This window comes from Centruroides vittatus, unplaced genomic scaffold (assembly GCF_030686945.1).
Source record: "Centruroides vittatus isolate TY-2023 unplaced genomic scaffold, ASM3068694v2 scaffold_944, whole genome shotgun sequence".
Classification (NCBI taxonomy): domain Eukaryota; kingdom Metazoa; phylum Arthropoda; class Arachnida; order Scorpiones; family Buthidae; genus Centruroides; species Centruroides vittatus.
This window is the reverse complement of record NW_027122722.1, coordinates 2122812-2149692: the sequence shown is the minus strand read 5'-3', so window position 1 is coordinate 2149692 and position 26881 is coordinate 2122812. Positions and strand designations below refer to the sequence as shown.

Sequence of the window (26881 nt, the reverse complement as noted above, 5' to 3'; positions counted from 1 at the left end):
TGCCAGATTTTGCTCTAAGATGTCTTTATTCGCGCTCTTACCGGTCGTCGCCAGAGATTGAAATATGTCCGTCTGTCCAGATTGAGTTTTTTTTTTTTTTTGTCGCCATTTTCTGTATTCGGATCGTTAGTTCTATCGAGTTCGGGTTGACAAAATCCGAAACTATAATGATCGGTCAGAAACTGACTTTTTACATTTATGTAGTCGGGGACCTGGAAACGTAGAAAAATGCAAAAAACTTCGGGGTTTTTTTTCTGTACGTATGGATGTTAGTGTGTGTAGGAGGATACGATTTTGTTCACCGTATTTGAAGCTTACTCCGGTGCTTTTTATCTAAAATTTCAAATTTTGCAGGGAGGTTTGTGTATTAGGAGGATCGATGCTATTAAATTTCGGTGATTAAAGGAGGAGGGAGTGGGGAGATAAAGGGAGGTCGTGTTTCGAATCTCAAGTAGGGACGATTTTACTTGTTATTAACATTTACAACTTTTATAAAACCCGTCCCTACCTCCCAAATTAAGCTTTTTCCCATTTTATAATAATTAAAATTATAAAATGTACTTTTTTTTTTTAAATATCGTTACGGATAGCGCCACACACGCAGTTATAAATGTTGCCGGGAAAATTAAGCGACTGGTTGCTGGAACTTTTAGTTATTTATTTCGAGCGCTCGTTTGCAATCCTCTGGCGTTTATTTCTTTTTTCACTTTCATTCTTATACTTTCTCCGCGTGTTTTAGCGTTTTTTGGTGTAGACATTTTAAATTAATCTAATTAAACAATAATTGTATGGAAAAGAAGAAGACATGTTATTGACAAAAGCTTTTGCCATAAAAAAGAGACTCACCAAAACGCGTATAATAACCACCGGATAACGAGCAATTATTTATTGTGAGACGGTCACAATTCCGGGCTGCAATTTTAACCATATCTTTAATTTATTTAATTTAAATTACACACTCTTCCTCTCAAATTATTAGTGGCTCGCCCCCGTACATCACGCTTTTCCGTTAGCAACGGAGTCGTGCCGGTCGTCTAACTCTTTTCGGGGAAAAAATTTGAAACGAAACAACGTGACTTCTGTTGCAAACGGAAAGTTCTTATATAGTTAATCGAGACCTCGCACTCCCAAAGCCTCCCATATCTGGTCTCGACTTTCGTCTACGTAACTCCGTTCTCGAGATTAATTAAGGAAGAACAGACAGTGAGAATTTATAGGTGTACATTTTTTTCAAATTGTAGCCCAATCAAATACAGGTATATTTCGAGTTACGTCGTTTCGAGTTACGTCGTTCCCGATTATACGTCGTTTGTCAAAAAAGTATATGGAAAAATAAAAATCAAGTTTAAGTCATTTTATTCGACTTTACATCCGTCTGCCACAAATATTGAAGTCGTAATATCACTAGATAAGCGCTAAAAGCACACAAAATCATATTAAAATATGTACATTTACAGTAAATGTTAATATAATCATCATAAATCCTAGAGAACGAAACATGAAAACATCTGTGTTTCTGTGTTGTCTTATTTAGCGGTCTTTACGTGCTCATTATTGGCATTTTCCACCGTAGTTCGTCTTACGTCGTAACTACACAAGTAAATTCGACTTACGTCGCCTCTCCTGGAACCAATTACCGACGTAAGGTGAGATATACCTGTATACGATTTGATACATATCGGATACAAGTTTTTTGCCCGCACCGACAATCGAGTAAGGTTCAATAATGGCAACCAGATCCACGAACCCAGTAATTTTACAAGGTACAAGGCTACCGGAGGGGTTGACCCTGTCGGGTTTCCGGCGAGAAAAAGTATTTCGGACTGAGAGGAAGGAAGAAGAGAAGAGAAGGGCGACAGAACAGAAAGCCAACTTTGTCTTTGTCGGTAGATGGCGGTTCATATGGAGTTTATGGCTGTTCACCTTTACTCCGAGAGATTTTGTGAGTGATCGCTATGCGACCGAAGAACCGGCCATATAGAATGGCCTAATCGCGCGCGGGGGTAGAATGCCTTCTGAGAAAACTTTTATGGGAAACTGGCCCCTATTCAGGCGTCATCGACATGGAGAAAACCCGGAAAACTCCATGCTACCAGCCCGTCCGAGCGAGGCTCGAACCCACGACCGAACTCCCAGTGTTCAGAATCTAGTCCACTCAAGTGCGAGGGCGAAGACCGCTCGGCCACTGGTGGGCCAAAGAAAGCCAATAGACGAGACCGACGAAGTAATAGGCGGCCCGCCACGGACTTTTTAGGTATTTCTGAGAGTGGCCGAGAAAGGGTCTCTTGGGATCGACGACGCTTCTCCGCCGGGAGCAAAAGGAGCGAGAGAAGCCGCGGTCCGATCCGGTTAAAATGACCGGAACGTAATCGACAGTTTCCGGGATAAACGGTAAATAACGAAAAGAAAGGGAGAGAAAGAAATAGCTTTGTAAGAGGATTTTAATAGGAAGTCAGTCGACCGAAAGTGGTAAGGCCGGGCACGTGCCGAACACGTGCCGCTCTCCGCCACCGGGGCGCGTGGGGCAGTGGCGCGGAGGCCGTGACTCCGATGGTCCGGATCGCTGCCGGTTATTTTCGCCTATGTTTCCGGTAACGGACGGAGATGGCCCAGGCTTTTATCCGATTGGCGACGTTTTTTAACGGACGGAACCAGTGATTTCTTCTCTCCTCGCCTTTTCGGAGACGAAGCGACGGAGCGAGCCCTTCGGTGGGTGGAAGCGGGAGCCGTACCGCACCCGACATTATCGAACTAAGCCAGTCGTCGTCGTCGACTTCCTCCCACTGGGAATCGGCGCGCGCCGGGCTGGGAGAAAACGGCTGGAAGCCGCTTAATTTTGATACCGATGGAAGCGGTAGATTAATAAGTATTACGGGAGGCGGAATCAATGGTGCTGTCCGCTTCAAACGATGCTCGATGTGGTCGGAAAGGCGCGTACGGGCGGAAGCGGAGTGTCTTTTACACCTTTGGAGTCTCGGTCCGGACGCCGGACGTTCCACCGAATTTCGAAATTCTCTTCCCTCCGACCTGCCGTCCGTGGGTGATCTTTACCGGTCGGTACTTGGTAGCCGGGAAGAAAGGAGATTTTCGGTGGAAACGAACGGCAATTAAAAGCCGAGTTTCGACCGGTTAGATTGAACTCACTGACGGACGGAAAAAGCCGGGGGGCGACAGACCGAAAAATGGGCCCGGTTCTCTTCGAACGGAACGGTTCTTATTCGGCCGTTATTTATCTGCCGCCCAGGAACGAATTGGCCAGATAATTAACGGATAATCGAGTAGGAAGGTCCCGCCGTCGGCAGATTATATAAACCCGCTTATCTTCCGGCTAGGCGCCGGGCCGTTAACGGACGTTAATTACGCTGCAGCCGAAGGGTAAATTACGATTACAGGATATCGATCGATTAACCGTCGGCCGCCCGTTCCGTTTCGGATTCGATTATCCGGAGAATCTCCGATCTGGTAAAGAATTCTCCGGGTCGGAGAGTAACCGCCAACGGGAGCCCCCGCCGACTGGCTCCAAACGCGGTCCCCGGCGTTTCTTAGATTAACGGAGGACGGAGGAAAGAATTGCGGTGGCGCGGAAAGTGCCGTCGGGATTAATTGGAGAAGGGGACTCCGGTCGACCGGTCGAGAGGAAAGACGGTAAAACGTCGATTCTCGGATCCCGGGAGGTGGCCTACCTCCGTCGCCTCCCACCGTTCCCGTCCGGCATCTCTTCCGACGGTAAAATTGACCGCGTTTCCATAGTAACCGAAGACAGGTCCCAAGTTCCGAGGCGGGGAGAGAGAAGGACGGACCCGTCCCATCCCCGTTTTCCTCAACAAATGCCACCATTTGGGTTTTAAACCCGCCGCTTCCCTCGGTCGTTCCGGGGTTCGGGCCCGGCCGCCGGCCAACGAAGCGGTGAGTTTTTCGCCTTTACGGGTTGGATGGACGTGGAAAGCTTTAAACCACGGAAAGGCATTGATGGCTTATTTTTCGGCGGAAAATCGCGGACGGCAATTTGACGGCGCGTTATTTTCCTTTAAAGTATTCATCGATTTTTAAGTTGAGGTCGGACGGAGCGGTAATAACTTATCGGAGGTCTGGGTACGCGCTTTCTGCCGATATTTGACCAAACGGCCTATTCATTTTCGGGCGGGAACGTCCGTTTGCCTACCCAATGGGTCTTTCCGACTATAAAATGTTTAGCCTTTCGATATTTTCTAAATCAGTTACCGAAGTAATTAAGAAGAAAGGAAAAAAATTCCGGCCGGGTTATCGGCTAAACCGTCCGAAATAATTATTAACGGCGCTTATACTTTCGTTTTTCGTCATAAAATAAAAAGTGGAATTTAATTAAGTCAAGGATTCTTTAGTTTCTGCGCGACCCAACGAAAACTTTGACCGACAAATTTTTATCCGGCGAAAGGAACGGGCCGTTTTCGTTTACGAAAAATTAAATTTGTCGGTTTGGACGCGATTTCTTCCACGGGACGGGTGGGAGACTCCGGCTTGTTGCAACACCGTCCGAAAATAACCGTAACATTCATTTATAGTATTTTACCTGAAAGGTCCGGAATTTCGGGTTCAAGTCTTTCGTAATAAGTAAATAGGATTTGGTACGGAGAACGGACCGACTGAACCACTTCCCGCGTTTAATCAAGTCGGAGGCGATAACGAAACGTCGTCGATTCCTACGGCAAATTCGAATTACTCCGGCGCTAAAGGTGTATAAACCGGCAATTAAATTAACCGGAAATCGGCCGCAGTTGCATTTAAGACGGCGATTATTATATTTTAACCCATAATTTAATTTTTAAAGTTAATTTTGTTTCCTTCGATCGGAAATCCCCGGTCGATCTTTCCTCCCCGTCGTGATCCGCCCGGATTTATAGAAACGTCGAGCGACGGGGAAGACGCCGGAAGACGTCAGGGTAAATGTAAACCCGCAAATAGGGAGGCCGACGGAAGGAGAAGGACGATTCCATCCGTTCCTCGGCTGTTTTCCAGACGGAAGTGGCTGACATCCTGAATATTCCTGGGCGCCGGCACGATTGGGCTTTGGACCCGTCGCGCCAGGCCGGACGCCATTTTCTTCACCGTTTCCCTTATTTTCCTCCCCAACATCGTCCACTTCGAGCGCGCGCAGCCGGCGGAATTAGCCCTTTTCCCACCTCCCTCCTTAATTAACCCTTCCGACTTTACCACCGGGATTTTTCGGACGATAGGTTTGTCGCGTCCGGGTAATACTACACGCTTTGGTGTAAATGGAGGGTAAAGGACGGCTTTGGGCCTTCCGTTCTTACTAGACAGATCGTTGGGCTTCCCTTTTTCCGCCGAGCAAAAAGTTTACCGAACGAAGCGGAGGATCGACCCGAAATCGGGCCATTCAGTCAGTCGTCTGCCGGCAGAAAGGGATCCTCCAGCTTTCCGGGACGAAAGCAAGGTGGCGGCGCTGGTTTTTCGGCATCTTCTGGCCGGAAACCCGTCCTCTGGCCTAGAAATATTCCGGCGAAACGCTTAGGACGAGGGAGGAGAGACTGAACCCATCGGAATTGACGCCAGCGGCCAAAGCCGTAACCCGGCCGTCTGGAGGGAAGCGCTTTGGCCATTCCGGGGACCCGAGGAGGTGGGAGGAGGAGAAGACCGAACGTTCCGCGGCGGGAACGGGAAAAAGGAACTTCCCAGAAAGAGGGTAGGGAGCGACTTTCGTCTTAATTAAAGCCGCAGCCTGGCCGACCAGAACGGAACGGCCGTAAACGTACGGTAAAGGGAAGAAGAGTCCATTTTGGAAAGTCATCGATTTCCTCTCCGACGTTTCTTCCCTCCTCTGGTTTAACACCGACCGTTTTCTTTCCCCCCGCCTGGAAAAATTCGCGTAACCGTCGAGTAACCGGGGAAGGAAGAAAAAACGGACGAAAAATTTTCCGACGGCAACCAAGGTGGGAATTTCCCTCCCTCCCACTCTAATAGTTATTTTATCCGCCCGTAGAGGGCGCTTAGCCGACGGCCTGCGTACGGATTTACGGACGGCGTCGTTCCCTCCTCCTGTGGCTCCTCCCCCACCGAGAATGGACCGGCCGGTCGCTGCGGGCAACCTCCAATCCGGGACGGGAAGACGGCCCGGGGCTCGGGTTATTGGCGGCGCGCGACAAGTTGTTGCCGGGCCCGGAACCGGCGCCGCATTTCGAGCCCAGTCGGCGTGGACGCGGGCCACCGGGCACGAATTTTCTTCCGGGTCGGGACCTCGACCCCGACCTCGACCTCCACCGGCGTCCTACTCCCGCCTGGGAGTAAAGGCTCTTCGACATGGCTCAGTTGTACGATCAATACGTTTACAAGGTAAGAGCCTTCTGCTTCTCTCTCTCCGCTTTCCGACTCCCCCCACCACGCGGCGTCGGAAGAGAAAACCGCCTTCGGCCCCGAGTCTGGCGGACGAAAAGAGGGTCGACACCGAAATTCGGGTCTTCCGGGATAGCCCAGCGGCGCGGCGGAGATGTGGTGAAAATAGAATTTTAACCTAGGAGTTTCGCGGCCGAGTCGGACGGAATTCCGCCGGAAGGAAAGTATAAACTCGGCCGTAATTATCCGCCGGGAATAAAATTACAGAAGAGTTTCACGGCCGCCGGTCGAAAGGAATAATTAATAGCGGGGTTGAGGCCGAAGTTTTAAACGCGAAAACGTGTACTGTACCTGTACGTCGGACGTTCAGCGCCGCTTTCCTGTAAGCCTAGAAGTTTGACAATGGCGTTTGGAATGTCGAGCATGATTCCACTGACTTTCCAAACACCATTGTCAAACTTCTACGCTTACAGGAAAGCGGCGCCGAACGTCCGACATACACGTTTTCGCGTTTAAAACTTCGACCTCAACCTCGCTATTTACCTTTCAAGGCGGAACGTTAATTACCGATCCGTGCGTAAACCGAAAAGTCGGGAGACGGACGCCTCCCGGGGGAACGTCGACGGAGGACGCTTAACGGGTTAATTAAAGGCCCGTCGGCCGCCCGAAGTCGGGGCGGAGCGGAGTCCGGGCTCTCGTCGGCCACATGTCGAAGGGGTCGGATGTCGGACAGGTGGCCGCCACCTTTCTCGCCTTCCATCTGTCGCGCTCCGGTCTGGGTGGGGACTCTTCGACTGGGGAAATACTGTCGGCCCTCCGGCCCGGGAAGTTTTTTCTTCCGCCCGGCGGGCCGGTCCGGCCGATTATTCTTCGCGCTGGGAAGCCGCGGAAGAGACGGGCCTTTCCTCCTTTTCCGAAAATTAAATGCCGCCCGACGGCCGACCTCCGTCTTCGGTGGCATTTAATTTCCCGAAACTCGGGCCGCCGGCCACCCCCGCCGCCGCTTTGGATCGGTCCCGACGGCCGCTTCCCGGTGGCCGTGGCAACCGTCGGACGGAGCGAAAACGAAGACAAATTGCGTTGTTTGCCGACTCGTTCGACTTAATGGGCCGACGTCGATTAAAACGCCTTTCGTTTTGGCCGCGGACCCCTTTCCGTTCATCCCGAAGGGCCTGGCCGGAAGCTGTTAGGCTTTTTTTCGGAAACAGGACCCGGTCACTAGACTGGAGACTTGACGTTTCGGGGACTTGGTAAAACGGGAAGCGGCGGAACCCAGTCTCCCGACCAGCGATGCGTTTCGGTAACGATCGGGCCGTCGGAAGCAAGTCATCTTCCTTTCCTTTCTTCGTCCGCGGAGAAACGGGAGACGAAAAATTCCCGTCGTGGGAAAATTAGTTTCGTAATTTTAGAAAAATGTCCGAAAGAAGGCGAAGGCCGTGCGTCGGAAGGTAAATCGATAGACGAAACGCTTTTCTTCCAAGATGGCCAAAACCGTTTTGCTCTCTCTGTAAATAGGAAAACTGCGCCGTCTTCCGCTCCTTCCCAATCGTTTAACCCCGGGATGTGTTTTTCTTCGGACCGTCCGCCGCCACTTTTAGAAGAAAGGAAGGCGGAGGACTGCAAGTCCATCGAATTTTAGGAGAGGGCGTCGGAGGCCGAGCCGAAAGTCTCGGTCGAAACGCTTTCTATCGCGGAATTAAGCCGGATCCTCCACTCTCCGCCTTTCCCCTAAAATATTTGACGGTTCCCCGACCGTTCCTACCTCGTCGAGTGGTTTTTCCCTTACTCCGTGGCACTTTCTCCGTTTGGAAAAACTGCAATTTTTCCTTTTCGGCCGCGGACCTTTATTCCACCACTTTCGACCGTTATTTCGAACAAACAATAACGGACGAGTTTTATTAAAATACGAACGAAGTCGAGTATCGCTCTACGAGTAACCACCGGAGAACCAAGGGCTAATGGAAAAACGCTCGACCGCGCGTTAGATCTTTTCCGGGAAACCCGGATGGGTTCCGGTTAGGAAACGCCGTTTTTTCGTGGATTGTCGGACCCGGCCCTCGCCGTTTAAAAAATGCCCCTCTCGATGCCCGGGGGAAAAATCAAAAGCAAAGAAAAAGAAAACCTAAACGTAACCGTCGACGTTTTCCGACTCGTCCCACGGCACGGTAATATTTGTTATTTGTCACAGTTGAACCCGTTTCTTCGTCGTCGTCGAGAAAGCGGAATCCGCGCCGTTCCAAAGGCCGTATTTTGTAGAGAACAATAATCTTGTTATTGTTAAGCTGTGTGTCAGCGGAGCAGCGAGTAGAGTGGAGCGTCGAGAAGGAGAAGGAACGCGCGTGCGTAGTAATTGTTGGAAGACGACGTCGAGTCGTTGATACGCGTGTGGAAAATAGTTATTTTACGTAGTACTACTATCGATCTGGAATTTTCCAACAATAATCGAATACAGTGGTACCTGGTAGTTACACCTTAATTCCTTCCGGGAGTCTCAAGCAATTTTTTCCGTAAGAAATAACGGAAAGTCGATTGGTTCCCCCACTCCCGCCGTACTCGTTTCCATATACTTGAAGCCGAAAATACCCATTATTTAATGTAAAAATAACACGATTACGCCCTCTAATAATAAGTTAAAATTGGAAAACAGTAAATAAAATACGTAAATAATATATAATAAAATGCAAATTGCATTTACCGGTCGCACGCCGTGGACTTTGGCGTCTTAAACGCGGCCGCCGAATCCCCGCGCCTACCTCTTTCGCCTCAAGTTCCTTTTTCATTTAGATCAGCGTTTCTCAAAGTGGGCGATAACGCCCCCTTGTGGGCGGTGAGTAAATCTAATGGGCGCTGGAGGCAGGGTACCGAACGGTGACCAAAGACAAAAGTTGGGGTCACTGATAGTCGTTTCCTTTCCTCTGTTAAACGGATAAGAGGAAACATTGCGTTTAATGGTTTCCAGATGTTGAGAACAATGTACGGTAAGGGCACAAAGTGTGAGATTCATAGAAAACTTTTTCTAAAATATTTCCAATCCTTTCTCACACAAGAGAAAATGAGTTAGGGGGCATTGCGTATAACTTTATGGAACAAAGGGGGAAGTGGATCGAAAAAGTTTGAGAATCACCGATTTAGATTGTCCGTACTGCGCCCTTCCTTTTAGACTGTCGATTCCGCACTGTTTTCGGATTCCGCGGTTAACCGGTAAAAGTTCTATGAATCGAACGGAAAGTTTTTGCTTATTTTTAACGACCGCCGTTATTTAACGTAGATGCGCGATTTAATTGTGACGGTGGTGAAATTGGACACATTTTTGTTAATGGAAAATCGTAATCTTTGTTTACAAGCTTATTTTAAACTTTTTACTTCTTACTTTGTTCGAATAAAATGGAGTAGAAATGTCTTCGAATAAAAAGCGTATCCGTAAGAATTTCGGAAAGGATATAACGCCATACAAACGGGACAAAAGGTTGGTAACGTGTACGGGGAAGATGCTCCCGAGCTTCGAATATGCAAGTATGATTGAAAAGTTCCGTTGGAGAAATTTGAACTGACGGATAAACAACGTACGGGGAATTCGAAAATGTCGTCGAAGAAAAATTGCCGGAAGAAATTGTTAAAAATCGACAAAAAACACAATGTATATAACCAAGCGAAAACAGTACCGAAAACATACCGGCTTAACGCAGAGTGAGAGACGACTGGCATTTACGGTTCGAGCGCATTTTCAGTGCGTGCACGGTTCGAACTCCGAAGCATCGTTGGAAATCCTAGGTAAATTTTTGTCGAATTTAGCGTTGGAAGTACGAGATACCACCGTAATGTCGAAATAGTATTTCAGGAGGCATCTCCTTTCGACGCAAGGCCCGCCAATTGCGTTGCGTTATCCCGTTAATCCTGTCGTCCTACCGGATACCGGATGTAATTTATTCGACGGAAACGAGACAAAATACGACTAGTCCGACCATCAAAAGCCATTAACGATGGGTTTAAAATTTTTCGTTGTAAAAATCAATATAAAACTGTAAAACGAATTAAAATCAAAGTTACCTCATAGCCCATATTACTGTACCGTACGGTACTTTACTCGCGTATATCATAGTTGAAAATTAAAATATTTGTTCTCCAATAACTCGAGACAGCCATTCTTTTGGAACTCGGTCCAGTAATTAGTCTAAAATAAAATACTTACGATTCTGGGCATTTTTTTGCTCTTGAAGCTCGGCGGGTAAACTGGAATAGAGCCCCAAGGCCGAATATTTCGTCCCCCAACACATCAAACGACGATCCCATTGTTTCCGAAATTGCGTTCCGACGGTGGTCACTAGCCTACAACTTCTTGCCGCTTTCGAATGAACCGTACTCGTATTTTATCTTCAAATAATTATTTTTCATTTAAAAATTTTGCATTCTCACGTATTCCAAGCTACTTTAATCAAATTATCAAAAGGAAAACCAACAAAAATTCGTCACCGGCAATTACTATTTTCACGCCACTGTCGTTTGGGCAAAGGCTTGTGGCAATCGAAAGGGTAGTTATACTTAAATACTTTCGTTCCTCGCGTAACGCGCTATTTCTCACTTTCCTTCCGCCCGACTCTTCCTTTTTTCCATTATTTGGAGGTGTCGACCGCGCGCCTTCTTCGCTTGTACTTAGACTGCCGGGTTCGGACCCATCCGGACAGCGCGGAAGTACGGTAAGTTGCCAATCCGCGCCGGATTCTTCGCTGCGTAAACCCACCACTACCGGATTAAAGAGGCGTAGAAGCCATCTACCCTCGAGACGTATTTAAACCACGGAAAATGGGTAAAGTCCCGGCCGAAAACGGAAGACGGGATTTCGGCGGGGGCGCATTCCTCTGTCTAAAATCCGATTTACTCCCAGCGTAAGCGGCCTACGACGCTTTCACCTAGCCACGCGCCACCGGGTGGCGGAAAGTAAAAAAAAAAAAAATTCATTTTTACAGCTGCAAACGGGGAAGCACCGACGGGCCGGAAGCGTTATTCCGACGCGTACCGTGCCACCGGATAGAGTGTTGTCGAATCTTTGATCAAACGTATAAGACGAGTTTTGAACCGAAACGGCCAAAAATAATTCCTGCAACGACTTTTCATACAATTTGGCGGTAGAAGAAACGTTCGATTATTAAAAAACCGGATCTCAACTTTTTAAACTACCGTCGGCATCTTTAAAGTTCACGTGTCGTGTTGTACGAGTCACATCGTACGCATCGAGATAACGCTGGGAGTCCGTCGCTCCGCTCGGGATTTGCGGGATAAAATAGCCTTTCTTTTTTACTTTCCGCCATCCGGTGGCGTCTACGCGTACGCGGACGCGCGTGGCTAGGTGAAAACGCCATTTGCCGGTGGTAAATCGGGCCGGAGGGAATACCTGTAAGGCTTTAACCGTCGTTTCTCTACCGTAAAAAAACGCGCGAATTTCAAAGTGCCTCCAAGGAGGAAGCGTTTACTTGGTCCACGTCCTCCCTCGCTCCTACGTCGTTCGACCTTCCGCATTCTCGTTTTCCTAAGTCTGACGCGTCGAAGTAACCGGGCGTCGGTTTGGGCACGAGAGTTCCGGATCTTAAAAAGACCAATTAGAAATTCGAACTTGGACGTCGATAGTTTTCCTGGGGAAAACGGCATCATTTTTTTATTTGGAAGGAAACCCCACGCCGGACTCTACACAGCACTTTCGGACACCGGCAGGAAAGAGAAACGTCTCCTCCTCCTCCTCTTTCCGCTTTAAATTAATTAATTGCCGAGAAACAATCGTCCGGTCCGGTCCCAGCCACCCTCCACCGGTTCGAACGGAAAACGCGCCTGGGTCCGGTCCCATTCGCCCCTCAAGTCGAATTTCGGGAGCCCAAAAGGTCGGGGACTTTTGTTTTCCGGGCGTTAAATTAAGCCCGACCGCGGCCCGGGTCGCCCGAGGGAAGAGAAGAGTCGATCCCCATCCTCCGTTTTTTCGGCACCGGAAACGACCGGACGACGGAGTACGTTTTCGGTACCCGCCGATTTCCGCGGCAAGATGTTCCGGGCCACTTCTGGCGAGAATACGCCGGTGGGAGAAGACCGGAGAAAACCCTCGGACGGGAAAGGGGAGTAGGTAGTTTTTCCAAACTTCCGGCCCGGGGACCGGCAGGGAGGACTTTTAACTCTTTCAGTCTGGGCGCCCGCAAAGAGTAAGTAAATAAATAACTTTTACTTTGCTGACCTCCTTGGGCCGCGCATACGTTTTAACCGTCGACGGCCGACCGACGGCAGTCGAACCTAATTATTTCTTTACGTGTTCTACAGTACGTACGGAATAATACTAGACCGCCCCCGCGGATGGCAGAAGCGTAGGGCGTGCATTTTCGGCTTCCGCCGTAAGAAAACCAGACGAAAACTGCGCCTCCCCTTTGGCGGGAAGGGAATTGACGTCTCGTTTTGTCCGTTCATGGGTGGCGTTCCTTTCTCGCGTGTCAGTAGAGAAGGGAACGACGAAACGGACGTTTATGACCGGGGAATACTTTTATTTGGAATTTTCTCGGGCTCCGGAAAGGAAGGCGTGCGTTTTCCACCTGACGTCTGCTTTCGGGTTTCTTTTATCGATCAGCCGGAGACCTTTCCAATTTCGGAAAAGAAATAAACCAGGAAAACCGAGCGTGGAGGATTTCGGGAGACGGACGCCCGGCGGTAAACCGGGACTGCCGGACCGCCCCGCCCGACGACAGGTGGATGGCGGAGCGCCCGCCATCTGTCGACCGTCGGAGGACCACCTGTCGCCGGCCGAGACGGCGTTCTTCTTTGTTATCCGGCTCTTTCTTCCCGGCCTCCGGCGTCCCTCGGCCCACTTCTTTCCGAGAGAAAGTCGTCCCGGCGGAAGCTGATTCTTCGGTCTGGCTTAATAAAAATCCTCCCGTTGGATCCAATTTTAAAGTGTTAAAAACTTTTTAAACGGCTTTGGTCGGGCGTCTTTTTTAACACCGGAGTGGAAGACGGCGGGACGACGTCGTTCCCATTGTATACCTGGCTACGATATACGCCATTTAATTCTACATTTCATTACGTTAATCGGGTTTCGAAACGAATAGAATGCGGGAGGAGGTCACCCTCCTAAAACATCGTGAAGATGTGCCTACCGAGTTTGTCGTCCGGTTAATTACCGGACGAAATTCGAGTGGCCAGACGGGACCGGTTAAGTAAAAGCGTTTTAAAAAGGAAACAGTAGATGGCGCCGTCGACCGGAGACGCTCCGCTTTGCTTCCCTCCCTCGGTCCGGGATGGTCGAGTCCAGTTTTCAAAATGGCGATGGTGAAAGGACGACACATGGTCGGAGGCCGCCGACCGCCGGTCCTTTTTCGGCCCTCGACCGCGACTTTCTGATCGCCGTTTCCGTTCGTCCATCGGACCGAGTTCCACGCAGAAAAGGTAAGGGAGGACGGAAGAGAAAAGTCGGATGAAAGGCGCGGCGGCGGCGGACGGCCGTCGATCCGCCCGGGCGCCGTGCTGGTGAAGAAAGGTCCGGGAACTGTCCTTTGGCGTTACGGACGGAGAAAAATCGGGAAGAGGGACGAGACCGTTCGTATCCGACGGGAGAGATTTCGTGGCCTCACCGGAAGCGGAAAGACGTTCCGACTTCCGGCGAGTATCGACGTGACTGACGACCGATGGGATTTGAAAATTGTCGGCACTTTTAGTATTTGCGGCGACGTCGGCCTGCTGGGAAGGACCGGACAAAGGAATTTGACGACTTTTTGATCGTTCAGAGGTTGAAGTGTAACGGGACGGTAGGAAACTTACGGCGTAATTAATCGGAGCGTCAATCCGTAAGGACCGGTAAACGAAAGAACGAGAGTTTAGAAGGATTATTACGGGTGGATCGACCCGACAGCGACAGAACCGGCGTCCCGACTTTCTTCGAAGCAATTTCGCCGTACCCTTGGAATAAACTTGCCGATTCGTCGGCAAACGACCATTTTTACTCGCCCGATCATCGGTCCGTCGTAAAATGTAGCCCAAAAGTCGACGGTCTCGTCCGATAAATACGAAAAGAACGGACCTCCTGAAGGTAATATAATTGTTAGTTACCCACCCAGATTTAAAGATCCGGGTTAGGCACTTCCCCCTAGCCTAGGTCCTAGGGTGACAGGCATCCGTATGTACTGTACTTGGAAGCCAAACCGGACGCCTAGGCTCGGCGGCCGGGTTTACCTTTTCTAACGTGCGCGTTAGAACGTCGACTCGTACCCACGCCACCTTCCGGCCTGGGGATTTCGCCGTTCGAAAAGACGGCCACCGAATTTGTTAATTTAAGCGGGTTCCGGCGTACTTGACCCGGTAGCGCAGCGCAGGAGGAGCGTTTTCGCGGGTTCGTCCGGCCACGCCACTTTTCTACTTCCGTAAATACGTAGAAAGTATTAGCAAAAGAAATTGAAAATATAAGCGTCTAGAGAACGCTCCCCCGAGAATACCGTCAAACGACGATCACTTTCCATTTAGCCGGTTCCATTTACGAAAACCCACGGTTGGATACGCGTTTTCGAATCTGTTTCCGTTCGATTTGTCGATCCGCTTCTGTCTTTTAATTAATCTCTTCGAACGATGGCAAAGTAAAATGTCGCGGGCAACACCGCCACCCACCTCATCGTCCGGATACCGCGGCAATTCTTCGCCTTCGCTCGGGCTTTCGGCGCTGGCGTACGGTTTGGCGTTGGAATAGGTCGCGCCTCTATCGGATACCGAAACTTGGATATTACGTAAAAAGTTTGAGAACTGGCGCAATTGTATTAGGCGCTAGGGAAATTGAATATATATACAGGATGGACCAACGAAAACGAAACGGCAGTGTTCGTGTTCGTCCAAGCAAATCGCTCGGACAGGTCGATATTATTCTCGAGGGGACATCTTATGCAATAAAATTTTTGCGAATCTGAATATTAACTAAACAAATATTTTTTTTCGAAATAAATGTTTGTTTAGTTAATACAAAATAAATGAGTTTTTTAAATTTTTTGTTGTCTGTTGTATTCAGAATCGCAAAAACCTTATTGCAAAAGATGTCCCCTCGAGTATAAAATCGACCTGTCCGAGCGATTTGCTTGGACGAACACGAACACTCTGCCGTTTCGTTTTCGTTGGCCCACCCTGTATATATTTTTTTTCGAAATAATCCTAACGAAGAGGCGCCTCTGGAGGCAAACACACGGAACTTAAGCCTGGTACGTGCAGAACCGAACGACGGAAACGGTAAGCTAAAATTTTCGTCTTTTTTCCGCCTCCCGTGTATTCACGTGTGGAAATTATCGTACAGTTGAAACGCGCGTCATCTGTCATCCGTAAACGGCTACTATTGTACAGTACAGTACGTAGGCCACGTGCCGATAGTCGAAAATGGCGCCGAGATCGCTTTGTTATATCGATTAGTTAAAGTTTGTTTACGATCTAAGTTTGCTTACGATCTTATCGCAGCACAAAAGCCAAGAATTTGGATAGGAATAAATATTCTTAATTGTTGAAAGTTAGGAATATCGAATACTTTCGTAACCGAATTACCATTACGCCATTCCCAATACTTTACGTCTATTCGACATTAATATTGAAATCGGATAGTAATATAGCGTATAAATGAAATCTGTTATCATATTACTGTACAAAGCTTTTTAGCCTTGCCGATCGCTAAGTTCGAATGCTATCGTCCCACGTGGTGTTTACAACGACGCTGCTAAACGGCCATCCTATGGGTCTAATTTTCACTGTTCTGCTTTCCGCCGCTACAAAAGTGGAAAATTTTCTACTTGGTATTCCATTGGCTTCGACGGCAAAAGTGATGTCATTTTGCCGTTCGTCATCCGTTTCCGTATTGAGTACCAGGCTTTAGACAGACGAACAGAAAAAATTGTATCCAGCCAGTAAGGAATGAAAGGTATACTTTTCAGTGAACGGGACGCCAGTCGATATGTATGGCAATGGTTAAGATTTGAGCTGTGGATGAGCAGTTTCACACCACCCCAGAGACAAATATCATGCCAAGGGTCTGTGGACCCTTGGCGTGATACTTGTCTCTGAAGGCCAATTTTTAACACATATCAGTCTTCTGCATCCTCCTGACATGCTTCTAGGTGCTGGCTATGGCTCGCACCTCGACGCCTGGGTGGGGCGAGCCCCATACCCTCTACAACTATATGACATCAAGTACTCCATGAACTGTCAAGTGGGCTAAACTGTTAAATGGGATAGTCTTCTGAAGTCCTGTTAACCGAAAAATACTGAATGAGAAAATTAGCAGTTGGAAAGCTGGTCTTAGATATTTGTGGGATGCGCATAACATTAATGTGGGAAAAAGAAAGAAAATAAAAATTCAAATATGGTAATTGAAAAGTCAACTGCTCTGTCCATTACGGTGAATAATTGGTGGTGGTTTTTTGATTTTTACCTTTCTCTTTGCGGTTATTATTACGATTGTCGGTTGGGGTTTCGTTTGTCCTGTTGACAGAATCGGAATAGTTGTCCCAAAAAAGAACAAAATAACCAAACATGGATATTTAACGTTGGTCTCACACCGAAAACCTGGGATTTTTCTTGCACGGCCTGAAACATCGTTTCGATTGACGTTTACTGCTTACATTGGGTGTCTCGGATCTGACACCAAAATTATTTTTGCGGTCGAAAGGGCGGGTGTCAGAGGTCCGTCCTTTTCTTTCGTGGCTAAAAAGCTGGAAGCTAATACTGCTTTTCTCTTTCAGCCGGCAGATAACTTCGACCTGTCTCTGAACATTTCTGAAGACGACTGCAGCGCCACCAGACAGCGCGGTGGGACCTACATGTCCCTGGATCAGGTGGGTGACTTTGCCGGAGGAACCTGGATTCCTCTGCCAAACGGCGTCTTTTAACCTTTCTGTCCGGTACTTGCAGACATTTCACACCCCTAGCTTCGGGGACGAAGAGTTTGACATTCCTCCTCTGCAACTGCCTCCTGCCGACCACCAGGCCTCGACAGGGGAGGCCGACGTCTACCGACGGGTGAGTGCTTTTGGCCCGGTCTCCCCATCCGCCCTTCCTCACCCGCGTCTTTTTTATTTTCAGCCTCCTACGGGTGCGCCGCCCGACTCCGCTGTTGATCCCTCCGTTCCCTCGACCGATCCGCTCAACTCCGGCTATGTCTCGGCCGCGGTCTCGGAGGCGTCGGCCGACCGGAGCGACGTCCGTCCCGGGTAAGTGTTTTTTCGCGAAAGTCGGTCTCTCCTGCTCTTCTCATCTCGGTCTTTTCACAGGGCCCGAGACTACGGTCTGCCTCCGCCTCCCCGGTATCCCGATTCGGCCGAGGCTCGCCGCCCACCTCCTGGACGGACCCGGCCACCCTCCGAGGCGTGCCGGTCCTCGGTCGGAGCTGTGGCCGTCCACCCATCGCCCGCTGACTCGGTTCATGCCTCCCCCAGACTGGAGACCAGCGAAGACAGCGACGACAGCACTCCGCTGTCTCAGGTGGGTCTTCTTCTGTCGCCCCACCCACACCTTTCCATGTCTGGGGCTCGGCGCCCCCTTTGCGTTTCGGGAACGGAAAGGAAGTGAGTGGTCGTCTCCTGGACTTAGGTGCCTTCTCCCTTTTGCAGCTGATGGGATCGGTCAAACGCCCTTCTCCTGAGCCTCCCGACCGGATGGAAGCGATCAAGTCATCCGCAGCCAAGAAGCCCAAGCCCCAGAAGAAGAAGAAAAAGAGGGATCCCAACGAACCGCAGAAGTAAGTCCTTCCTTTGATTTCCTTCTTTCTCTCTGCCCTTTCGGACCAGTTTATGGTGCCGACTGCCGGGAATATTGTTTGCCACACAAAGCCACTTGGAAGGGAAAGCTAATTCTGGGCTGCCAGACAAAGCGACATTCGATTTGTCAGTTCGAATAAAGATGCACGTTATGTAAATTAATAATTGTCGGGAAGCGGTGGGTTTCCAGGTCTGGGGGACAGATTTTTACTTTTGCTGACACCTCTCCTTTCCCAGGCCCAGAAACCCACTGCTTTTCTTATCCAGATTTTTGCCAAAGCGTGCGATAATAAATTTTAAATAGCCCATACTTTTAAATATGGCTTAATGTGGCTACTTTCCTTTGACTCGTGCTACACTTGTAATTTTAAATCCTTGTCAAAATAGGGATGATTGTATAAAAAAGAATATATTGCAACCAATTGGAAAATCTTTTCGCACCTAAAACCCGGTATTCATGTGCAGAAATGTTCAGTTCAGTCTTCTTTCTGTGTCACGTATGGAAATTATCATATGATCAAAACGTGTACCATCTGCTAGTTGTAAGTAAAAGGCCACTACAGTAGTATAACGTGAACAGAGTGCTGGTGGCTGAAAACGGCACTGACCAGGATCGTTTTGTTATGTCAACTGAACTTTCTAAATTTGCTTATGATCTCATTGCAAATAAAGCAAAGAATTTGGATAAGAAAAATATTTTGAAATGCTCAGAAGTTAGGATTATCTGATACTTTTGTACCTGAATTACCATTATGCTGTTCCAATACTTTATGCAGTAAGTACTATACATCTGTTTGGCATTAATATTTAAATCAGATAGTAACATAGCATATAAATATTATATTAATGGTATTAGAGTAGAAATAAAGCTTTAGCCATGCCCACTGTAGTTTGAATGCTGTTGTCCTGCGTGATGTTTACGACGACTTTAGTAAACAGCTTTCCTATTGGTATAATTTTTACTGTTTTGCTTTCTGCCATGGCAAAAGCCAAAAATTTTTCGCTTTGCAGCATTTCATCAGCTTTGACATTGTTTTTTTGTTCTTTGTTACCATGTGCAAGTACTAGGCTTTATCCCCCGACAGATTGCTGATGCGTTATGTGGATGAATTCCAGCAAATGAAACCTTTCTTTTGTCACGTTACTTTATATTCAGATGGAGTTTTTGTCTATTTTCTCGTACTCTCGTGTTATACAATTAGCGTGTCCTGTACTATCATAGGTTGTGGTAACATTTTGCCACTATATTTGTAATGTCGTTTTTAATCCACACTTAAAAATACCACTGCCCAATTCTTTTTTGCCAGACGTCTTCTCCCGGCAAATGGCCAGGAGAAGATGTCATTATAACGGAAAGTGAGCTGTTTTTCCAGACTAACTGCAGATTGTTGTCTTTTCAAGGCCCGTTTCTGCCTACGCTCTATTTTTCCGGGACAGGCAAGCAGCCATCAAAGGTCAGAATCCCAACGCCACCTTCGGAGAGGTGTCCAAGATCGTTGCCTCGCTATGGGACAGTTTGGATGCCGACCACAAAAATGTAAGTTATTCCACTGCATTCTTCTATTCAAGTATGTTTGCTCCACTAAAACTGCCAACCCATTCCTTCTTAAGAAAAAAATTGCCAGTTGTTGGCAAACAATTAATTTCTTTAATGCTTTACTGTAGTTAATAACTTTTAAGTGGAAATTGAAATAATTTGGGAGATAAAAAATTATAAAATATAGAAATTGTGTCATTGATTTAAATACCTAATTATTATTATGTTGGGTTAAGTGAGATATACAGTCAAACCTGTTTTTATGCGGGGGATAGGGACTGCATTAAAAAAAACGCATAAAAAAAAATCTCGCAAAACTTCACGAATGGCTGTAAATAATATTTTTCGCGACACAATTAAAAAAATTTTTTTTTATGCGGTCAACAGGGACCGCATAAAAAAAGTCTCACATAGAAAATAACTCAAAACCGTACGAAATAGAATTTATTGACAACAGATGTCAGCACTTGACTGCATCGTCTGGTCTATCGTCTGTTTTACATATTTTTGTCCAGGTGGTGTTTTGTTGACTTAAAAAGTAAATTATTTCATTTTTCGCATATTCATGCAATAATATTACTATAATAAGTGCATTTATGCTATAATAAGTTTATTTAGCTATAATAAGTCAACGTAAGACATGACGAATCGCACGAGACTAGTCGCCAACTATACCGCACAAATTAAAAATTCGCATTAAAAAAATCGCACATAAAAAGAGCGCATAAAAACAAGTTTGACTGTACTTGGTTAACACCGGTGGCTGTGTACTCTGCCGGACCAAAACAGAAATTAAAAAAGGGTATCAGTGTGTGTGTCTGTATTCAGGAATTTTCTCACAATATGACTTGTATTCAATATAGTGGCCTTCTGTAGTGTGATGTATGTGTTTCTATTCAATTGTAATGTGCCCAGGCTTTTGTGTAGTGTGTGTGGTATGACACCTGTAGAGGAGAGAACGACAGGTACAATAAGCACCCTATCCATCCTCCACAGATGCCTTATTTCCTGGGCGAGTTCTGTGTACTTGCTAATTTTTTCAGTGCATGCGTTTTGTATATTGTGAGTGTTTGGAATGGATATGTCTATAATGTATGTGATTTTATTGTGTTTGTCAATGAGTGTGATGTCTGGTCTGTTGTGGTAAATTGTTTTATCTGTGATTATGGCTCTGTCGTAGTACATTTTGTGCGTGTTGTTTTCCAATACTGTCTGTGGAATGTATTTGTAGTATGGTTCATGGATGTGTACTAATTTGTGTTTCTTTGCAAGCTCTTGATGTATTATATTTGCTACTTGATTATGTCTGTGTAAATAATCTGTCTGTGCCAAGAGCTTGCAACCAGAGGTGATGTGTTGTATAGTTTCTGGCATAATGTGACATTTTCTGCATGTGTCATTTGTGAGTGTTGTATCTTTGAGTATGTGTTTTCTGTAGTTTTTATTATTATTATTATTATTGGCGTACGTTTATGTTTAGACGCATTTTGGCAATCATTTTATATTAGGCCTAAAGTGTGGAATTTCCCTCCGATGGGCAGCAATCGTTCACTCTTGGTGTTTCCAGACGTTCAAATGAAATTGAATTAATAAAACTAGTCTAAGCGTTCAAATAGAATACTTAATTTTCAATTGAAAATATTTTGGACATATTTTAAAGTTTTTTTTTTAATCCTTTTTTTAATATTTTAATCCTCCATCCAACACAGAAGTAACAGTAAGTTGGCTTTGGATGGTGAAAATAGATTAAAGAAAAAGACTAAAATATGTCTACTTAATTTTCAATTGAAAATGGTCCTGGGTTATATTCTCTTTATGCAAACAATGCACAATTTTTATGCAAAATATTTTCATTAAATGGAATGCAGTGCTCATCTTCTCGGTCAGGGCCACTTAATGTCCATTGTTGTCTGCGGGGAACTTTCTAAGAAAGGTTTTCTCTTTGGGAGAGATTATTGTCTTTGTGCGATGGGCACAGTTAAGCTCTGTTCCTTTTAACCCTGAAAGGTGATTAGAAAAACTCTGGAGCCATTATATTTCAGAAACAAACTGATGTTACTAAGTACCTGGACCGTGGTGCCACATAGAGGGTGGCAATAGTGCATGCTGGACATAGAGATGGTTTTCGATAGTTAGCGATTCTTCTGGTTTCGAATAAAGCCAATAATCAATGAAGAGACCTCCCTGGGGCAGCACATGGAATGTACAAATACGGTCAAATCTCTGTTTTCGAACATTATTTATACCTGAAAGTTGTTTCAGAATAAATAAATTTTTTCATAAGGAACAATATAAAATGGACTAATCTGTTTCTGATACCGAAACAAAGTATTTCTTTATCTCTTTAGCTGTGTTTTGCGCATAAAAATGCAACATATAATATTTATTAATACAGTGTAATAATAAAAGTTTATTAATATAATATAGGCCTATACATATTTAAGTGTATTAAAACACAAATTCTTGGAGGCCATTTGCATTTTGTTAATGTCAATGCAGATTTAGGGCTGCAGTTTAAAAAAATTGTAGACTTATAAATTTTCACTGTTGTCCATCCAACTGTCCATCTGTTTTTCCTTAATCTCAAGAACGGAGTCAAATAGATGAAATTCAAGACCAGATATAGGAAGCTTAGGGGCAGGAGGCTCCGATTAACTATATATGAACTAATGGTGGAAGCTGGAAATCACGTGATTTTGGTTCAAAAATTTTCTCTCAAAATAAGTTAGATAGATGACAAGCAATTATTGATCACTGATATGAGGTGGGAAACATATATTTTAAACTAAATAAATTGAAAATATGATTAAAAATTGTGACCCAACATTGTGACCACATCACAATAAAATAATTGCTCATTAATTATAAAATTTTAGATGTGGTGAAATTGAACTATCCTTTGTAGTACTTAGTTTTACTTAATTATTGGAAATAACAAAATATTGAAATTTCCAGTCTAAATCTTTATTACAGAAGGAACTTCAAAATATTATTAACTTGTCAATTATTGGAATTGAAAATATGATAAGAGACAAGAGAGAGTAATTGTTACGACATTTTTAACAAAAGAAAAGTTGGGTAATGAGTGAATTTTCTTCTAGTGTTCTCTGACAATATTTTGTTAAACGGGAACCGCCTAGTCCAGAAACCAGAAGGTGAACGGAACCAGGCGGAGGCTGCCGTTTCTTGGCCCAGGTCTTTTGGAGACAGTCGTTTTCCACAGAGATAAATATTTGTCTGGTTAAATATGAAAAATGCAGGCAGTTGGTCTTTTGTTTGGCGCAAAATAGATTTAATGCATCAAGCAGCAGGACCACTGACCGGTTGTTTATTCAACCCAATTAATTGACTTTGTGGGATTTTATATTGGCGGAATGTGGCCTTTGTTTTATGTGTTTTGATTTTACCCTGGTTAATTAAATTCTTTGTTGGAAATTCTGCCTTAATACATGTTAAAGTGTATGCCAAATAATATAAATAGTACCTTTTAAACTAGTAGCTTTCCATTATTTCTACAGGAAGAAACGAAAACAACTGTAGTTTTTGTTTCTTCATGTCTTTTTTTCACAACTTGTATAAAAATTGATAGATATGTAAGATTGAAATATGCAGTAATAAAATATTTGGTTGAACCCGTCTTACAAATTAGTCTAATGCACTGGAATGCCAAAAGTTACGCTGTATTTATGGCTGACTACTTTTATGTCGACAATGCAAGACCAGAGTTGCACCCGCTCTCTGCAACAGCATTAAGACTGTCTTGCCATAAGTGGAAATCTAACACAAAAACTTGTGTTTTTGGTCCTGGTAGAATGACCAAGTACAGAAATATTCATACTGGTCATTTTGTGTGGGCACAACGAATAAACAGCCAGAGTCGAATTATGGCTTCAATGGACCTGGCTAAAAAACTTTCGTGCTTTTGTCAAAAGTTTTTAAAATTTTTGTAGGAAAGTTTATGTATTAGGGGATCAATGCTGCTATTAAATTTTGGTGATTCAAGGTCAAGGGGATGGGGAGATAAAGAGGGGGTCGTTAAGTCTGACCCTACCTCAGTCTCTAGGTAAGTTCAGACTTAATGACTATTTCCCTCCTTATTACTATATTTACAATTCTTTTTATAAAACCTATTCCTACTCTTGAAATTAGGCTTTCTCTCATTTTACAATAATTAAAAATAAAAAGTCTTTTAATAAAATATTGTAATGGATGGTGCCACACTTGCAGTTTTAAATGTTGCTGGGACAGTTAAGCAATTTGTTGTGGGATTTTTTTTATTTAGTATCTTAATGGTAACTTTATTGCTCTAAATTAAATATTGAGTCGTCATTTTTTGTTTCTGTTTTTTCCTTTTGATAAAGCAGAAACTCTTGACATTTGACTTAAAATATATGGAGGTGAATTTTGCAGAAAAAATTTCGTAAATTGTGGGGAGTGAGAGGGTAATTGCATCGAATTGAATATTCCTAACTTTGAATAATTACGGGAAAATTGTGAGATTGTAGAATTTATGCTTTCCTATGAACCAAGTTATTTAAAAATAAGGCAGTGAATGATTTAATTATATTATTTATGTGAAGGCTGAATAACTTTCATTGGTGACCTTTTCTTGGATCAGCAGACAATAAATCTTGTACAGAATAATGTTAATGAATTCCTTTGCAAAACTTGGACGTGCCGGGTAGTCGTCAATGCTTTGGTGTAGAATTCCATGATTTTCGGACGCCGGATTGGAGTGAAAGCTGCAGACATTATCTCTGCAGACATTACAACAAAGAGTGAGAAGATTCACCCTAACTCCTTTAGCGAATCTTCTGGGTATGAGGGCCGCTACTTTACTAGTTCCCAGGACTCCAAGAATTTTTGCCTTCGGAAAAACCCATAAACCGGGTTCGCAATTATGCGCTGTAGTAGAAAAGTGTAATGCTCTACTTTCAGGATAGAAAAGCAACTTGTTAAATTTATACAAAGAAATATGCAAGTTTTGCTTTTTTCAATAAAAAACTCGGTAGACTTGATCCGAAAGCTGGAAAATGTGCTCATGAATGAGGAATGTATGACGGTTTTGGATTATAAGGCATTATACCCCTCGATCAAGCTTCCTCCATGCTTTTGTGCCTTGAGAGACTTTTTATTTGCCAATATTAGGAATGCTACCAAATACCATGCCCAGATCTTAGAGTTAGCGGATTTGATATGTCACACATCTTTCTTTGGATTCGAGGATAAAACTTATCTACTAGGGCGAGGCATACCAATGGATAGTTCTATGTCATCTATACTTTGCGAATTGGTACTCCATAATCTGGAAAACAGTATCCTCCCTTTATTACAACATGATATCTTATTATATGTGAGATATGTGGACGATATCTTTATTTTGTGGAAAGATAATCGCAACACCAAGCATTTTATAGATCTAATAAACTGTAACCCTTATGGTTTAACTCTGGAATTGGAGCAGCAGAGTGCTAGCAGTGTTAATTTTTTGGATCTAACTATAACTTGCATAGGAGGGGAAATCTGAACCAATATTTATCGTAAACCAACATCTCTCCCCATCATTATACCTAAGAATTCGGTGGATCTGGAGCATATCAAAATGGCGATATTTAAGGAGAGCACACACGCATTGTACAGATGTTTGTGATACAGTTAAGGAACTACAATATATCCGAAGAACAGCATTACAACATGGCTACAAAGGAGAAAAAATAGATGCTCTCATTAAGAAAGATCATAATCCTGTACGTGGGAGGAATGGAAACCACCAAAAAGAAAAAGTGGTCCTCAGTTACATATCTTTTCTTAAGCCATTTGTTAAGAGGATTTCAAGAAGTAGGAACTTGCAAATCATTTATTGACACAACCCACTATATACAAGCTATTAAGAAATAACAAGAAAAATTATGAACGTAACTCCTTAACAGGAATATACTCAATACCACTACGAAACCATAGGTTCAACTCTAACATGGCGTATATAAGGGCAACATTGAGGAATTTACAAAAGAGAATCAATGAACATAAGCAGTCAGTGAACAAAGCAGTTGATAGTACGGTCCTTGCTAATTATGCCAAGCAACAGGGCATCACGGTCTTTTGGGACCAAGCTTCCATCATCAAAGCACGCAATAAAATTTTTGGAAAAATTGGAAATTTACAGGACACAGAAGAGCGCACATTGCATCAATTATAGGGACGCCAATGGGCTTTCCACCGCTTGGAAGTCTTTTTGTGACATGTTGGCCTAATTCTATATAAAAGGCATAATTTACACTTAGGATATTCCTGGATGAATTATTTTATTTGTTTACTTTAAGCATATCGTTAATTTTTTGTATTTATTGCTTTTATTAGTTGCTTGTTAATTTTATTTTTATTGTATAACCGTTTATTTAAAATTTGTTTACGTAATGTTTGTTTGAATTTCATGTTCGATTTAAAGAAAGTAACTGATGATGGACACTTAATGCGTTTGAAAACGTTCTTAATATTAAAGAATTAGTGCTGGATGATTGAATGGTTTTTTATTTTATGATTTTGTAGTCTCCAGTAAGCAAGTATACATTTGATTATCTTTGGTGTTTTGGAAAGCTTGATGGCAAACTTTGAAATTGTCGAAAGAACTTATTTTTTTTTGGACAGTTTTTAAATTTGCCTTAAATTCATATTGATTCATGATTGCTAAATGAATTGGTCATGTTTGCAGCGCTTGGCCGACTAAGTGTGACAGTTGATTTGAGTTTTGGTTTGTAAACTTGATTGCCAGCACACTTATTGTATAATGGCTGATGTTTATATGATTAAAACTCCTATAAAACGTGTACCCTTATTGGAGGAGGACAAAAAGAATGATCGATTGGATGGAAGTTGTTTTCTAATGATTTGTTGATAAAAAAGTTACTGGTGTCTATCTGTATATGTAATAATAAATTTTATAGATATATTTTAGAAATATATTTTTAAGAATCTGTTATAATTTTTCAGGTATATAAAAAGAAGACTGAAGCTGCCAAAAAAGAATATTTGAAAGCACTGGCTGCCTATCGTGCCAGTTTGGTGTCAAAGGTAATCCAGTATAACATTTTGAAATTCCATTTACAGGAAATCTTCATTAGTTTGAAATTTAGGGGACAAAATATTTGCAATTTCAAAGTATCAAATTTCAAATTATTTGAGGTTTACATATTTCTGCGTAATATGCTAAATGCCATGAAACTGATTGAATTTATTAAGGAAAAGGAATATGGATACTTATACAGCACTCTATTTT

At 44.4% G+C, this 26881-nt stretch overlaps 1 protein-coding gene across 6 annotated transcripts in view; it reads left to right on the top strand.

The window, feature by feature from the left end:
* Nucleotides 1-6094: 6094 nt before the first annotated feature.
* The window catches only part of LOC136990497 (TOX high mobility group box family member 4-A-like), a 58156-nt gene continuing 37369 nt past the window's right edge, over nucleotides 6095-26881 (top strand). For 2 of the 6 annotated variants that reach the window (XM_067288885.1, XM_067288884.1), the window contains exons 1-8: nucleotides 6097-6327; nucleotides 17055-17147; nucleotides 17224-17331; nucleotides 17395-17522; nucleotides 17583-17793; nucleotides 17922-18049; nucleotides 19470-19605; nucleotides 26596-26676. In XM_067288885.1, the coding sequence (XP_067144986.1) occupies nucleotides 6295-6327; nucleotides 17055-17147; nucleotides 17224-17331; nucleotides 17395-17522; nucleotides 17583-17793; nucleotides 17922-18049; nucleotides 19470-19605; nucleotides 26596-26676 (918 nt within the window). In that variant the 5' untranslated portion in view covers nucleotides 6097-6294. Of the gene's footprint in view, nucleotides 6328-13605; nucleotides 13741-14222; nucleotides 14381-17054; nucleotides 17148-17223; nucleotides 17332-17394; nucleotides 17523-17582; nucleotides 17794-17921; nucleotides 18050-19469; nucleotides 19606-26595; nucleotides 26677-26881 lie in introns of those variants that run through there. The other 4 variants (XM_067288886.1, XM_067288887.1, XM_067288888.1 and 1 more) reach the window with 4 other exon arrangements.